We start from the raw sequence: 16,291 nt of genomic DNA on the forward strand, positions 1-16,291 counted from the left end.
AGTGAAAATGAAAAGCTTGAACTTGAAAATGACACACTTCTAGCAAAGCTTAAGTCTAGTGATGAGCTTAGAGACCAAAATAAGATCATGACCACTAAACTCAAGGAGCTTAAACTCTCTCTAAAAGAGCTCAAAGAAAAACATGATAAACTTGAGAGTGTTCATGATGAGCTTATCACTAGATATAGAGCTATGAAAGAAGAACTAACAACACTGAAAGCAAACTATGACAACCTTGAGATTGCTTATGAACTTGCAATTGATGAAACACATGTTGCTACTAACAATATTGCTAAGCTTGATGTAGCCACATCTTGTGATGACTTACTTGTGGAGAGTACAAGCAAATGTGTTGATTGCAAGGGCAAGAAAGTGGTAGTGGCCGAGAGTTATGAGGACACTATCAAGCTCAAGGATGAAATTGTCATGCTCAAGAAAGAGTTGCAAGAACAAGCCAAGCACAAGACCAATGTGATTGAGTCACTTGATCAAGACAAGAAGCTTGCATATGAGAACAAGTTGCTCAAGGAAGAAAATCAATATCTCAAGCTTGGTTTGATGTATGACAAGCAAGAAGAAGATGAGACATTCATCTTGGATGAGTTAGCTAGCAACAATGACCCAATCATCAAGAAGCTAACTCAAGAGAACAACAAGCTCAAGAAAGAAAAGGAACACCTAACCATGGGGTTAGCAAAGTTCACAAAAGGGAAGGACCTTCAAAGTGAGCTTTTCATGAACACCTTCATGAAGATGGACAAGAGTGGGATTGGCTATAAGGCTCATCAAACAAAGCTCATCAAGTCTCTAGTCACTCATGATCAAGCAAGCAAGCCAAAGCCAAAAAGATGTTTTGAGTGTGGTCAAGAAGGACACTTTGCTCATGAGTGTAAGGCACCACTACCACCACCCTTGCCCAAGCATGCAAGACCATTTGCCTTCAATGCTCACTACATTGTAAGGAAAGACAAGAGTGGCAAGGTCAAGGTTAGCTTCATGGGGCCGCCAAACAAGCAAAGGCCAAAGAAGATTTGGGTGCCAAAGCAACTAGTAGAGAAGGTCAAGGGCCCTAAGCAAATGTGGGTCCCTAAATCTCAAGCTTGATCTCTTGTGTGTAGGTGAACTACAAGACCGGTGGATCACATTGGGTAATTGATAGTGGTTGCACTCAACACATGACCGGCGATCCCCGGATGTTCACCTCTCTTGATGAAGATGTTGACAACCAAGAGAAGATCACATTTGGTGACAATTCAAAAGGGAAAGTCAAGGGACTAGGAAAGGTTGCTATTTCAAATGACAACTCCATCACCAATGTGCTCTATGTGCAATCCTTGAGTTTCAACTTGCTCTCGGTTGGACAACTTTGTGATCTTGGATTTGAATGCCTATTCAAGAAGAAGGAAGTAATTGTGACCAAGGAAGATGACAATGAAGTGATTTTCAAAGGCTTCCGGCACAACAACTTATATGTAGTTGATTTCTCATCAAATGAAGTTGATGTCAAGACTTGCTTATTCACCAAGACTTCACTTGGGTGGTTGTGGCATAGAAGGTTAGCACATGTTGGAATGGGCACACTCAAGAAGTTGATGAAGAAATAATTGATTAGAGGTTTGAAGGATGTGACATTTGAAAAGGACAAACTTTGTAGTGCATGTCAAGCGGGCAAACAAGTTGCAAACACTCATCCAACCAAAGCCTATCTTTCTACTTCAAGAGTGCTTGAGCTACTTCACATGGATTTGTTTGGGCCAACCACATATGCTAGTCTTGGAGGCAACAAATATTGCTTGGTCATAGTTGATGATTTCTCCCGGTACACTTGGACATTCTTTTTGCAAGACAAAGCCGAAGTTGCATCAATATTCAAGAAATTTGCAAAGAATGCTCAAAATCAATTTGATGTGAAGATCAAGAAAATTAGAAGTGACAATGGGAAAGAGTTTGACAACACCAACATTGAAGAGTATTGTGATGAAGTGGGAATCAAGCATGAGTTCTCCTCAACATACACACCACAACAAAATGGGGTTGTAGAAAGAAAGAACTGGACATTGATCACCTTGGCAAGAACAATGCTAGATGAGTATAACACTTCGGAGAAAATGTGGGCCGAGGCAATCAACACGGCATGCTATGCTTCAAACCGGCTCTTTCCTCACAAGTTCCTAGAGAAGACACCATATGAGTTGCTCAATGGGAAGAAGCCTGATGTCTCATTCTTTAGAGTGTTTAGATGCAAATGCTACATCTACAAGAAGCGCCAACACTTGGGAAAGTTCCAAAGAAGATGTGACATTGGCTACTTGGTTGGCTATTCATCAAAGTCCAAGGCATATAGGGTCTTTAACCATGCTACAAACATGGTTGAAGAAACATTTGATGTTGAATTTGATGAAACTAATGGCTCCCAAGGAGCAAGTGATAATCTTGATGATGTAGGTGGTGAACCATTGAGGGATGCCATGAAGAACATGCCCATGGGAGACATCAAGCCTAAAGAAGATGATGATGATGTGCAAGTCATTGAGCCACCATCCACCTCACAAGGTCCACAAGATGAAGACAAGGATGAGAGAGATGCTCATGAAGACACCCAAGTCACTCATGAGCAAGCGGTGGTACAAGCACAAGATGTTGATGCTCCCCAACCAACCCCTCAAGTGGCACCAAGAAGAACATCACATCTCCTCCAAGATCACTCTCAAGATCTCATCATCGGGAGTCCATCACGTGGTGTAACTACTCGTTCTAGACATGCTTTATTTATTGAACATCACGCTTTTGTGTCTCTTGAAGATGAACCAAAGACTATAGAGGAAGCTCTCCGTGATGCGGATTGGATTATGGCCATGCAAGAGGAGTTGAACAACTTCTCTCGCAACCAAGTATGGACACTCGAAGAGCGACCCAAAGATGCAAGAGTGATTGGAACAAAGTGGGTCTTTCAAAACAAGAAGGATGATCAAGGCAAAGTGGTGCGCAACAAGGCAAGACTTGTGGCAAAAGGCTTTTCACAAGTGGAAGGTCTTGACTTCGGTGAAACTTTTGCACCGGTGGCAAGACTTGAAGCAATCCGTATCCTACTTGCATATGCATCAAGTCATGATATCAAATTATTTCAAATGGATGTGAAAAGTGCCTTTTTAAATGGTTATATTAATGAGCTTGTCTATGTTGAGCAACCCCCCAGTTTTGAAGATCCTAGGTACCCGAAGCATGTCTACCGGTTGTCCAAGGCTCTCTATGGTCTCAAGCAAGCTCCTAGAGCTTGGTATGAGAGGCTAAGGGACTTCCTCATTGAGAAGGGCTTCAAGATTGGGAAAGTTGACACAACACTCTTCACCAAGAAAATGAATGGGGAAATCTTCATTTGCCAAGTTTATGTTGATGATATTATTTTTGGCTCTACTAATGAAGATTTTTGCAAGGAATTTGGTGATTTGATGTCCAAGGAGTTTGAGATGTCCATGATTGGCGAGCTATCCTTCTTCCTAGGATTTCAAGTCAAGCAAATGAAGGAAGGAGTCTTTATCTCACAAGAGAAGTACACTCAAGATCTTCTCAAGAGATTCAAGATGATGGATTGCAAGCCAATCAAGACTCCCATGGCATCAAATGGGCATCTCGACTTGGATGAGGGAGGTAACCCTATTGACAAGACTCTCTATCGCTCCATGATAGGAAGTCTACTCTACCTCACCGCATCTAGGCCCGATATAATGTTTAGTGTGTGTATGTGTGCAAGATATCAAGCAATACCTATGGAATCTCACTTGATTGCGGTCAAGAGAATTCTTAGGTATCTAAAATACACACCTTGCCTAGGCTTGTGGTATCCCAAAGGTGCAAGATTCCAACTTGTGGGCTATTCCGATTCGGATTATGCCGGGTGCCGGATTGATAGAAAAAGCACATCCGGAGGGTGCCATTTCCTAGGTAGATCACTTGTCTCTTGGATGTCAAAGAAACAAAATAGTGTTGCTTTGTCAACGGCCGAGGCAGAATACATAGCCGCCGGTGCTTGTTGTGCACAAATACTCTACATGAAACAAACTTTGCTAGACTATGGAGTAGTACTAGACAAAGTACCTTTGTTGTGTGACAACGAAAGTGCCGTAAAACTTGCAAACAACCCGGTTCAACACACCCGCACAAAACATATTGACATCCGCCACCACTTCCTTAGGGATCACGTTGCTAAAGGTGACATATCCCTTGAGAATGTGGGAACGGAAAATCAATTGGCGGATATCTTCACAAAACCCCTAGATGAAGCTAGGTTTTGTATGTTGAGAAATGAACTTAATGTGCTTGACTTGTCGAACTTCACTAAAAGATAAAAGTTGTGTGTTGAATCTTGTAAATAACTTTTGTTTTGCATATCATGCATACCAAAACTAAAAATACAACTTGCATGTAGGGCTTGTCTAACATGGTTAAGATAACCCCCTTGAGTGTGTGAAAAAGCTTAACCTTGGATCAAACTTGACAAGCATTAGTTTACTTTCAAGTATTGCATTACAACTCATTTTATATGCATTCTTGTTAGTTGATCGTTTCTTTTCGGTTATTCGTTGAGCATCCGCTGTGTTCGTCCATAGATAGGGGGAGCATTCCAAGCTCATTATAATTTAAACCCCTAGCTTTATGGCCATACGATGCTCCTTGGTGATTTTCTCGAACTATTTTCATAAAAAACTACTAAGCCTAGGGCTAAATATTTGTGAAAATTTGAGGGTTTGAGAGAAGTCACTCATACCAGTTCCATTGTGTGTTTATTTGTGTGTTTTTGGAGATGGAACTTGGTTGGGTCAAAGTCGGACGTGGTGCTTAGTTGAAAAAGTGCTCAGAGGAGCACCGAACGATGCACCGGACGCTGCCTCTGAGCGTCCGGTGTGGTGAGTGTGCCAGACAGCACTCACCGGACGCAGGAACTGTATCACTGTAGCGTCCGGTGCGTTGCGTCCGGTGCTCACCTGGCGTGACCTGTAGCACCGGACGCTAAAGCCAGCGTCCGGTGCCCATCGTCCGGTGCGATGCAGTTTTGTAAACCTCTCTGCGCATGAGTCCGGTGGTCACCGGACGCGTCCGGTGCCACTTTAAATGCGTCCGGTGACCCCGCGGCGGGCGGACATAGCCCGCGCCCTGGCGTCTTCCGCGGCCGTTTTTCCTCTCTTCCTCCTTCAATCTAAGGCCGCGCCCAAGCCCTAGCTCGCCGCCCCGTGCCCTAAGTCACCGTGGACCGCCGCCGCCGTCGTCTCTTCTTCAATCCACGGTGCCCTAGGGCCTTCCTTGCGCCAGATCCTTCCTTCGGTTCTCTCTCTTCCAAGGAACTCGTGGAGATTTGATATTGTGGTGAGCCCTATCTTCACCCACACCCTCAAGATGTCTGATTTATCGTTTGAATACATTAGATTGTTGTTCTCGTCAGCGATTTGATTTGTTCTATCTCTATAGCACCTTGAGGAGTGGTTTGGAGGTCTCCGGAGATTTCCGATCGTGTCATCTCCTCCGGAACGTGTCTCGTCTGTGGATCGTAAGCCGTTTTCGCTCGTATCTTATCTATTCTTGCGATCCATAGGTTTGTCTCATCTCTAGTCGATATATTTGCTTATATAGATCCTATCTTGCCAATTCTCTGCAGTACATTGTTCTCTATTGCCAGTCAGTTGCTTGTCGGACGCTTGATTTACTATGGCTCGTACCAAGAACGTCAGTGGACCGACAGCCGGCTCGGGAGGTTCCCCAGGAGGCGATGGTGGAGGTGATCCTCCCCGTCGTTTCTCAGCGGCAGAGAAAGGAAAAGGCAAGAAGCTGGCCACCAAGAAGCGGAAGGCCAGTGACAGAGATGCAGAGGTCGCAGAGGCAGTTGCAGCAGCGGCTGAGGCAGCCGAGAGGGGTGGTCGCTCTGGTGCTTTGAGGATTGGGGATGATCTTACGCCGCGTCAGAGGCGTGCAGTGCTTGAGGCAGAGGCTTTCCATGGATCCCCTCCAGGCACTGTGACGATTGGAGGACACAGGGTTAGGCTTGTGGTCAGGGATCCAGCTCAGGAGGATCCAGACACTAAGACAGAGACCCAGGCAGAGGGTCCAGCACAGGAGCAGGAGCAGGAGCAGCCACTCAGGAGGTCGACTCGTGCTCGTACCCAGGCCGTTCCTCGGACCGGTACGTCGGGTCAGTCCACTTCCACAGCTCGTGCCACACCAGCGAGAGGTACACCAGCTTCACGCCCGAGGCCAGTCAGGATACACAGGGATCTTTCTCTTGTGTCAGCCAGAGAGATCCAGCAGCTGAGGTTCGTTCCGTTTCCCACCTGGTTTCCAGCTGCCAGGGATCCTAGAGCCGATGCCAGGTTCTACACAGTCATTCAGGAGGACATCTACGAGGCACTGGTTCGCTCTCAGGCTCAGTTCAGGGAGCACAGAGTGATCGACCTGGAGATACTGGGGAACGTGGTTGGAGCTGATATTCGTCAGTACTTTACCTACCTCCACGGACTTCCAGAGCTACTAGCACTCCCCGGCACTTACTGTGAGCAGTGGGTCAGAGAGTTCTACGCGTCAGTGTGGGTTTCTCCAGATCACAGCTATATCCACTACGCACTGGCGGGGACAGACTACAGAGTGACAGCTCAGAGGGCCAGAGAGGTGCTTGGACTTCGAGCCTCTCCCACCAGGATTCACCAGGTGTGCTACGGGAACGTGGATCCCCCTCGTTGTCCTCACGGTGGTGAGATACCACCGGTTGACTTCGTGGCTCCATGCTTCCGTGCACCCTTTGGGGAGGGCTCCAGCAGGACAGTGGCAGACTTGACTCGCCCAGCCAGGATCCTCGACTTTGTGTTGAGGAAGACTCTTCTCCCCAGGACAGGCTACAGAGACGGATTCACTCGTATGCAGCAGTGGCTCGTCGCTCACCTTATCTCTCAGACAGAGTTTGACTTGTGGGATCTGATTGTGTTAGAGATAGAGGACACCATCTCAGAGAGCTTCAGGGGCCGGCGTCAGTTGCCCTACGCACATTGGATCACCCTGCTTATACTTCGTGCTAGGCCACTGCCCCTACCAGCTCACTTACAGAGGGAGTTGACAGAGTCCGACACCGTCTTTCCCCACTACGACCCCCGGCAGATGTTGAGAGCACACCACGACCTTCGTGGTGCCCCTCCTCCTCGTGCTCCACGTGGACCGGTGCCCCCACCTTCTCCTAGGGGCACCCGCAGTACAGCAGCTATTGCAGAGACAGAGGAGCAGCAGGACGTAGCTATCGGGGCGTTCGCCGATGCAGAGGCACAGGGCGAGTTCGACTTCGCCTCGGACAGCTCAGATGACGACTATCAGCCGCCAGTGACAGATCTCCCTCCCAGAGCACACGACCATGAGTACTTCAGACCCCGCTCTGCTTGCTATCTTAGAGGGGATGAGGGCAGATCAGCGCCGTGCAGCTGAGGAGCAGGCGAGGCGAGACAGGGATCAGGCTGCCATCAATGCAGCCATGCAGGCCAGGCAGGATGAGCTCCAGCGTCAGCTTCTCACTTTTCAGGAGCAGCAGCTTGCTTTCCAGGCCCAGCAGACAGCTATGATGGCCGCTCTCATGGCCGCCTCAGGGATTCAGCTACCGCAGATCCAGCTCCCAGGCACGTCGACTGTCAGGCCACCTACTCCAGTGCCTCAGACTCAGAGCCCGTCACAGCAGCCGCTCCAGCTACCAGCTCAGAGTCAGCCGTTTTCGACGCCACAACACCAGGTCTCTCAGGGTGCTATCTCTTCAGGCTTTGAGCAGGTACCGCAGTTTACCCCTCTCCGCTCAGACTTCACCCCTCAGTCTGCTTCAGCGTCACAGCTTGTGTGGGACTCGCAGACAGATCCGCACCTCAGCTTCACCTACAGTGCTCTGACTGGTGACCCTACGCCTCCTCCTCTGCAGGCTCCTGCAGTCTTTACGGCGCCAGTTACCACTACAGAGCTTCTGTCGTCGTCAGTAGCGTCGTCCGAGCAGCTTGCACCGTCTACTACCGTACCAGAGACGACAGCTACAGCGACCGAGTCCGTGCCAGCTTCGTCAGCCGGACTTGAGCAGCCAGCACAGCCTGTGACAGCGCCAGAGCAGACCCGGACCGCTTCTCCAGCACCTGCAGCTTCAGAGGGTCACTCCACCTCCTCCGCCTCGACGGCCGACACTTCAGATGATGCAGCTCGCTTCGTGGCCGCGACGAGGGACTCTACTGCTCCGCCTCCTACACCGTCTTCTTAGGTTTTTGGCGCTTGATGCCAAAGGGGGAGAGAGTGCGTATGAGAGAGTTAGGGTGAGTTAGGGGGAGCTAGAGAGGGAGTTTTAGCTAGAGAGGTAGTTTATTCTTTTGAGATACTTTCTTTGTGTGTCTATCTTCATGCATCATGTTTACTTTTATGCATTACACTTGTGTGAGATACTTTGGTTATGAGACATGATTTGTGCTTTTTGTGATATCTTAACGTCATGTGTTTTGGCTCATATGACCTTTGCTTCCGCGTTTCTACTCCGATGTTTTTATGAGCCTTATGTTTATATCCTGTCATATACCACTCACATATTTGGATGCAGGGTATTGGACTTGGTTGATATAAGCATTACTAATCCCTTTGGTCTTATTGTAATATGCTTATTGAAACCAAGTCACTTTGAAAACCTCAACTCTTTTCATACTCAAGTTTGTCATCAATCACCAAAAAGGGGGAGATTGAAAGAGCATCTAGGCCCTTAGTGATTTCGGTGATTAATGACATTGTTGATTACTGTGACTAACGTATGTTTTGCAGAGGCAAATTCATAGGTAAGGTCATGGTATATAGGTACTCGATGGACAGGGACGTACATGCCTACTTAATAGTGGAAATCGTTTCCGTTTTCAAAGGATGGATGGACATCATCAAGACTAGACTAGGTCTAAGTGCCATATGGTGAAGAAGGGCACTTAGAGTAGTTTAGGACTTTGTTTTCCTTTGACCGTACTATTAAGAGGGGCTTTGATCTAGTAGCTTGACTTAGGCAAGGCTTTAGGTTTAGGTGTGGTGCACACTTGGTAAACCTAGCACTAGGCAGCTCAGAGATGGTCCTTAGATCGAGAGGAACAAACTTCGTGTTGGAGCGATCGCGTTTCGACGAAGTTTGGGTGCCCAAAGGGGCACCGGACGCTCTGTGAGAGAGTCCGGTGAGGTCCTTAGCCGTTAGAACAGTGCCGTGCTTAGGGTTAGGCACCGGACGCTAGCACCGGACGCACCGGGTAGCGTCCGGTCCCTTACCCAGGGAGCTTGCAACGTTCCCCTGAGCACCGGACGCTAGCACCGGACGCACCGGGTAGCGTCTGGTCCCATGCGCAGGGAGCATGTAAGTTTTCCCAGAGCACCGGACGGTACACCGGACGCTGGGAGTTAGCGTCCGGTGACCTGTCAGAGAAAGAGCAGGTAGCCGTTATGAAGCACCGGACGCTCGGTGCAGTGCGTCCGGTGCAACATAACGTGCGTCCGGTGACCCCGTTTTCAGTGGAAAACGGTTGGCCGACCTTTGGACTTCGTGGATAGTATTTATACTCCTCCACCTCGTCCATGAGAATTCTCTTGCCCATTTGAACATCAGAGAACCTTGTTGTGGAGCAAGAGAGTTGCAAGAGCTTAGAGAGGATTGAGTTTTGAGTGATTTCTTGAGAGAATCCTCCTCTAGTGAGTTCCAAGAGTCAAGTGTGCATCCACCACTCTCTAGTGCCTTGTTTGGGTCAAGTGAGAGTTCTTTGCTTGTTACTCTTGGTGATCGCCATCACCTAGACGGTTCGGTGGTGATTGGAGGCACGAAGATCACCCGGAGTTCTTGTGGGTTGCTCATGTCAAGCTTGTGAGCGGTTTTGGGCGATTCACCACGACGGAGTGTCGAAGAATCAGCTCGTAGAGAGCACTTGGTCCTTGCGCGGACCAAGGGGGAGCAAGACCCTTGCGCGGGTGCTCCAACGAGGACTAGTGGAGAGTGGCGACTCTCCGATACCTCGGCAAAACATCGCCGAGCATTTTCTTCCACTACTCCTTTACTTTCTAGCATTTACCTTGTGCTTTTACATTCTTAGAATTGCCATGCTAGAATAGAATTGGAACTAGGTTGCAAAACTTTTATCCGGTAGCTCTCTAAGTCACACTTGGCACAAGGGGTTGAATTGGAGCTTATAGGTTGCTTAAATTTTTAGAGAAGCCCAATTCACCCCCCCCCCTCTTGGGCATCTTGATCCTTTCATCATCAAACATCATATAAGAAACTTATGAAATTTTCTACAGCATCACCGTCGATTCAAGCCACGAACCGACAAAGTATCAATGTTGGTTCCGGCTAAAATCAACAATGATGACACATTATCACTGCCGGTTTTTGGCTAAAACTCACAATGATGTGAACCGACAGTGAAGACCCAAATATCATTGTTGGTTAGACCTATCACTGCCAGTTTAAGCTAAAAACCAGCAATAATGTACCGTGACGGGCTATCATTGTTGGTTTTTTAAAATCTAGCAGTGTTGAAGCCAGCAATAAAGACCAAATTTGTAGTAGTGATGTATCATCAATATGCACTTAGTTAAAACTTTAGTTTAGGTGGCTCATGTGTTGCATCTCATGTCTCATGACATCATGATTCTAGATTTTGATTTTCAAATTTCAATAGTATTAGTTGCAATAATTTTGTATACTTAAGTAAACTTGAAACTACTGTACTTATTATATCTTTAGTTAATTCTACTTTTGAATTTTATGAAAGAGTTATGTCTCTTGTACTCTGGTAGACAAAGAGTTTAGCTCCTTTTCCCACTAGCTCAAAGATTTTTGACATCTTTCTCATTCATGTGATATCTAATATTAGTTTAGAACCGCAAGTACGCTAAAAGAAAAAAAAAGAGAAAACTATCTATTAAGCATTGAAACAAATCAGTCTTTCTTCTATAGCACTTGAAATTTTGAACTTTCTAATGTGGCATCGAGTTAAAATTTTCTTCTCTAGATGCCACTACCATCCATTTAGTCGATCCATCTGTTACTTTACTGTATTGACCATAAGCGGAGCTATGTGTAGGCTAAAGTGGGCTATGCCCCCCCCTGCCTATGCAAAATTTGTACATGTATCTCACCGCAATGCACAACATTAGGATATGAAGCACTAGTAATTGCATTCATTATACAGATATGGTGTTCCAACAACTTTTTTTCTTGCATCTACTACTCCTATGCTGCATGTTTTTTTGTCGTTTTTCTTGGTTGGGAACTTGCAATAATCCTAAAAACTATATACTTGCATGCAAGTGAGCCAATCCTAGTGTTGTATCATGCTAGTTAACTGAGTAATTTGGCCCTCCCCTTCAGTTTGTGTTGTGCTCCGCCACTGGTATTGATTATGTCATTTTTTAGGAAGACAAAATGACACCACATGTCTTCTCGCCCAAAGCAGCACTAGCACTAATTCGCAAAAAAAAAGCAGTACTTGCACATGCACGGGAGCCATCTTGTGCTTCTCAGCAAAAAACTAACCCTTGATTGTGGAACTTGTGGGAGGAGAGGACGAAGGGACATAGGAAACGTTGGCTGGAAGTGCCTAGGACGGGTCATGCGTGCCCTCTCATTAGAAACTGTTTTCCAAAATACGGGTGCATTGGAAACTGAGTTATGAAACTCCACTAAGGATAGTCTTACACGCAACGAGTGTAAGTCGCACACTGTATTGAAGTTCCAAGGTGAAGAAGGAAAGCTCCCAACTGTGGCCACATTTAATATAAGTTTCCGGACCATAAGGTTAGGTTTTGTGTTTTTTATTATTTCTATCCATTTTTTGATGACTTTGATTCAAAGTTCTTATTTTGATGTACTAATTTCAGTGAGATGGTAGTGGATGAGACAGCTGGTACAGGGAGGAATGATATGTTAAGCTGCTAAAAATTGGTTGTGGAGGTTGATGAGGGTGCACTTGATGTGTATGAAGAGTTGAACTGAAAAAAGTCCATCGGTGAAGAACAGGTGAAAAATTGATCTCTTCTAGTACTTTTCTTTTGCATCACCATGACTACACATAATAAAATATATATGTGTAGTACACTATGTCTCTCATAAATATGTGGATACTATAAGTGGCAAAAACATTATGATAAGGTATCTTGTAGACTATCGACCGACAGGGGGGGGGGTCTCTTTTTTGGTCGTGGATGCATTAGGACGTTGCTTTTTCTAACCAAAAGCAATGGTGAAAGATGAGATCAACGGTACAAAATCAATGTTGTGACAGCTACGTGGACCCAATGAAAAAAAAATAACAATGGGCCACAACAAAACTATGCAAAATGTCACTGCCGGTTCGATGCTTGACCTGGATCATTTATCGGGTCATCGTGCAGTGATATCTTAGCTATCCCTATCGTCTTTTAGCTTAAACTGCCAGGTGGTGATCTCATCCCATAGTGATAGGAGCCGTCACTATTAGGTAGTATTTATTTTTTTCACTAATTTTGTAGATATCCTCACCTAATATCATCACTCTACAGCGATTAGTAGTCATCGTCGGATCCAACACACCCGGTAGTGATACTCCTGCGTCGATTGTATGTTTTGACGTAGTGCTATTATCGATATAAATGATCATATATTTTACAAGTGTCTAATCATATTACAGGTCCGCTACTTGCAAAATATGATATGAATGGTGCAACACAGCTTTGAACCCACAGAATTCTGCGATGGTGCATGCCCACACTCAACATGACGCAAATTGTGGCTGTGCGGTACTGAATGAAAGTCTGAAAGGAAAGGAACAACAAGCGCTGGACGCGCGCGAATGCCGGCCAGGCGAGCAAAAAGATCTGGCCCGACCTCGCGCGTATGCGCGACGCGAGGACCCCGCACCCCGCGGCAACATCTCGCGGTCCCGGATGAGTGGCCACCGACGAGAAAGCGACCCGGATCCTCACTCCCCAGGCTCCTTGGTGGGACTGTGGCCAATGGCCTGTGGTGTGGTCTCGTGGGCGTCCCCGCCCGCCGTCGCACTTATCTCGTCAGCGCTGACGCGTGACGTAACCGAACGCTGGACGTGGCAAGAGAGATCGCGTCAAATACAAATAAAAATGTCGTAGTATTAAAATTCAAAAAAAATTCGAATATGTGCAAAACAGAGCAGGGAATTAGACACTATAACATTTTTATTTATATTTAGCAATTATTATTTAACTATGAACTGATTAGGCCTTCTATTTTTTTTTAGATTTCCCATCATTCTGAATCTTTGGACGTATACATGAAGCATCAAATATAGATAAAAAATAATCAATTGTACAATGTGCCTGTAGTTTGCAAAATGAAAATTTTAAGCCTAATTATTTATAGTTGGACAATAATTATTGAATACAAACAAAAATAGCCAAATTCAAAAAAATTGCAAACTAAACAATGTCTTAGGTTTTTTCGAAAGTGTGAGCAGCATTTTAAAAAAAGGTTTCTCTCTCGAAAAGAGTACTAGTATTTATTTCTTTAGGCCTTGTTTAGTTGTCAACCCAAAAAGTTTTCACTCATTCCATCTACTATTTACACGTATGCATAAAAGTATTAAATATAGATAAAAAAATAAACTAATTACACAATTTAGTTGGAAATCACGAAACGAATCTTTTAAACTTAGTTAGTCTATGATTAGCCTTAAATGCTACAGTAAACTACATGTGCTAATAATAGATTAATTAGGCATAATAAATTCGTCTCATAGTTTCCAAATGAGTGATGTAATTAGTTGTTTTTTTAGTATCTGAACATCTCTTCTAACATCGTAAAACATATCGACACCTAAAAAATTTTCCCACTCCAACTAGGTCATATTTATATAAGGCAGATCTAGCAAGTTTTGTAGCAACTCCAACATTTTTGCAAATCTTGTTTGGCGAATATTGTTATTTGTCAACTCCTAAAGCGATATGGAGAGGGAACAAAAAGAGAATCTCTAAGTGTTTGGCAATTTTGACTTGGCAAAAAAAATTCTGCTGGTTCTAGGGATCAATGAAGAAGCATCAGGTTGTTAGCTTGCTATAAAGTGCACGCATGCAGTATGCCAAGCCTATTCTAAGTGCGCATAAATGCTAAGAAAGGAGGAGAATTTGCCAACTTGCTATAAATGTCAAGCCTAATTGCCAAACTGTTGGATAGGATATTTTGACAGTTTTAGCAAAAAAATTAAAATACAAATCTATTTGGAAAATTGCTGCTCGGCTTTCACCGACCAAGATTGATTGATGGCATAATTTAACGTGCCTGGTGCTTTTGCTGATGTTTCCCTATCTCTTAGCTGATTGTTTCCCTAGTCGTCTCCGTTTGTCCGTGTCATTTGCATGATCATTTTTTTGTTCTAATAATAATAAAAAAACACGTTTCGTAATGCGGTACGTGCTGTTTGAGACTCTAAGAGCATTCACAATGCAAGACTCTATCACAGAGTCCATAACAATTAATTACATATTATTTATGGTATTTTGCTGATGTGGCAGCATATTTATTGAAGAAAGAGGTAGAAAAAATAAGACTCCAAGTCTTATTTAGACTCTAAGTTCACATTGTTCGAGGTAATAAATAATTTTAGACTCTATGATAGAGTCTGCATTGTGAGTGCCCTAATGGCGTGAAAATTCCGCTCTTGTCATTAAATATAAGGCTTCTTTTGGAGCATTCGAATTGAATTCATTTTAATGATTATCATAATTTAGATACATACTCCCTCCATACCTATAAATACCTATAAAAAATTATTTTGAATAAGGTTTGGATCAAATATTGAAAATATAATTGTAAATAACTTTTAAATTGTTGAGTTTAATAACATGAAAACCATATAAATAGATTTGCCTTGAAAATACTTTTACAAAAATATACATATACCACTTTTTGATAAACATTTTTATAAAAACAAGGAGTTAATGTTAGGCTTTAAAGACCGTGTCACCGTGCTAAACGACTTTCTTTATAGGTATGGAGGGAGTATTAATTAAACTAATATAATTATACATGGATTATATTGATCAAGTATTGTTATCTATATAAGAGAGATATTTATGTGTTGTATTTGTCTGTAGAGGAGTAAGTTGAAAAGCATGTTATAAATATTGAAGTAGAAATATAGAATAGTTATTTTTCATCCTATGAATTTGAGATAGACTTATATGTGAACTTTGGAAAATAGTGGAATGTTAAATTCTAAGACAAATAGCCTAATTTATTAAATAGATTTAAATTCTTCTAAATGAAAATTGTCAAACATCCCCTAAAAGATTTTGAGTATTCATATGGTAAACTATAATAAAATATTTTAAGATTTAACGATGTTATGCTTTTAGTGTATGCACTGTGTTCGTTGAAAGTGATACACCTATGATGACTTTATCAATCTTAGAATTTGTTATTTGCTAGGCACAGCCTTTCGTAGATGCTCATAAGGTTGAGTTTGTGTGCATGTGTTGTGAGCGTCTATGTTGTACTGTGTAATTTGTTTAAAAAATACAATAATTTTAGCCAAGTTTACTAACAAATAATATATATTTTAATTTACTAAATAATGGTAATATTACAAATATTATTATTGTTATTTTCTATAAACAAATAATTTAATTTTGAACAAACTTATGAATTCTTATACACTAGAAGGATATCTCACATGTTGCAGCACGACTTTCTTAATTAGAAATAAAGTTATGTGGGTATGAGCTAAGCATGTACCCCTCCATTCTTTTTATATGTCATATTAGCTTTGTCTTAAATTAAACATTATTATTTTTAATCAATTGTTTTAAAAAGGTATTAAGAATATAAACCTTATGATATGATCGAATCTATATATATGTTTTCAAAGTAATGGCTAAAGATATAAATATTTGGCTTAGAACAAAACTAATATAACATCTAATAATCTAATATAAAAAACGGAGGGAGTATGATCTCCATTAGGTTAAAACTAGGCCAAGCTAATGGAGATTCAACATAATATTAATTATAAGATGATGGGACAACCAAATAGATAGATACCAAGATATAGGATATACCTTGTATATATTGATACATTAAAAATAGTAACTGTACATTGAAGACATAAACAACTTACACGAACAAATAAAAAATTTGTAAACTATGGTTTGTTTATATGGATTTCAAGAGAGTGACTTGTAACTCGTACTTGTTTTTAGAGAAATCTTACATGCACACGCACATCGGCACATGCACCATGCATGTTACATGCACATCATACACATACCACAA

At 43.2% G+C, this 16,291-nt stretch overlaps 1 protein-coding gene across 1 annotated transcript; it reads left to right on the forward strand.

The window, feature by feature from the left end:
* LOC110431004 (uncharacterized mitochondrial protein AtMg00810-like) lies at positions 3,138–4,172 on the forward strand (the record flags this gene model as incomplete). The annotated part of the gene is made up of 1 exon (XM_021449436.1): positions 3,138–4,172. A coding segment is annotated over one exon (1,035 nt), but the record flags the coding sequence as incomplete, so codon positions are not given.

Source organism: Sorghum bicolor, chromosome 10 (assembly GCF_000003195.3).
Source record: "Sorghum bicolor cultivar BTx623 chromosome 10, Sorghum_bicolor_NCBIv3, whole genome shotgun sequence".
Taxonomy (NCBI): Eukaryota; Viridiplantae; Streptophyta; class Magnoliopsida; order Poales; family Poaceae; genus Sorghum; species Sorghum bicolor.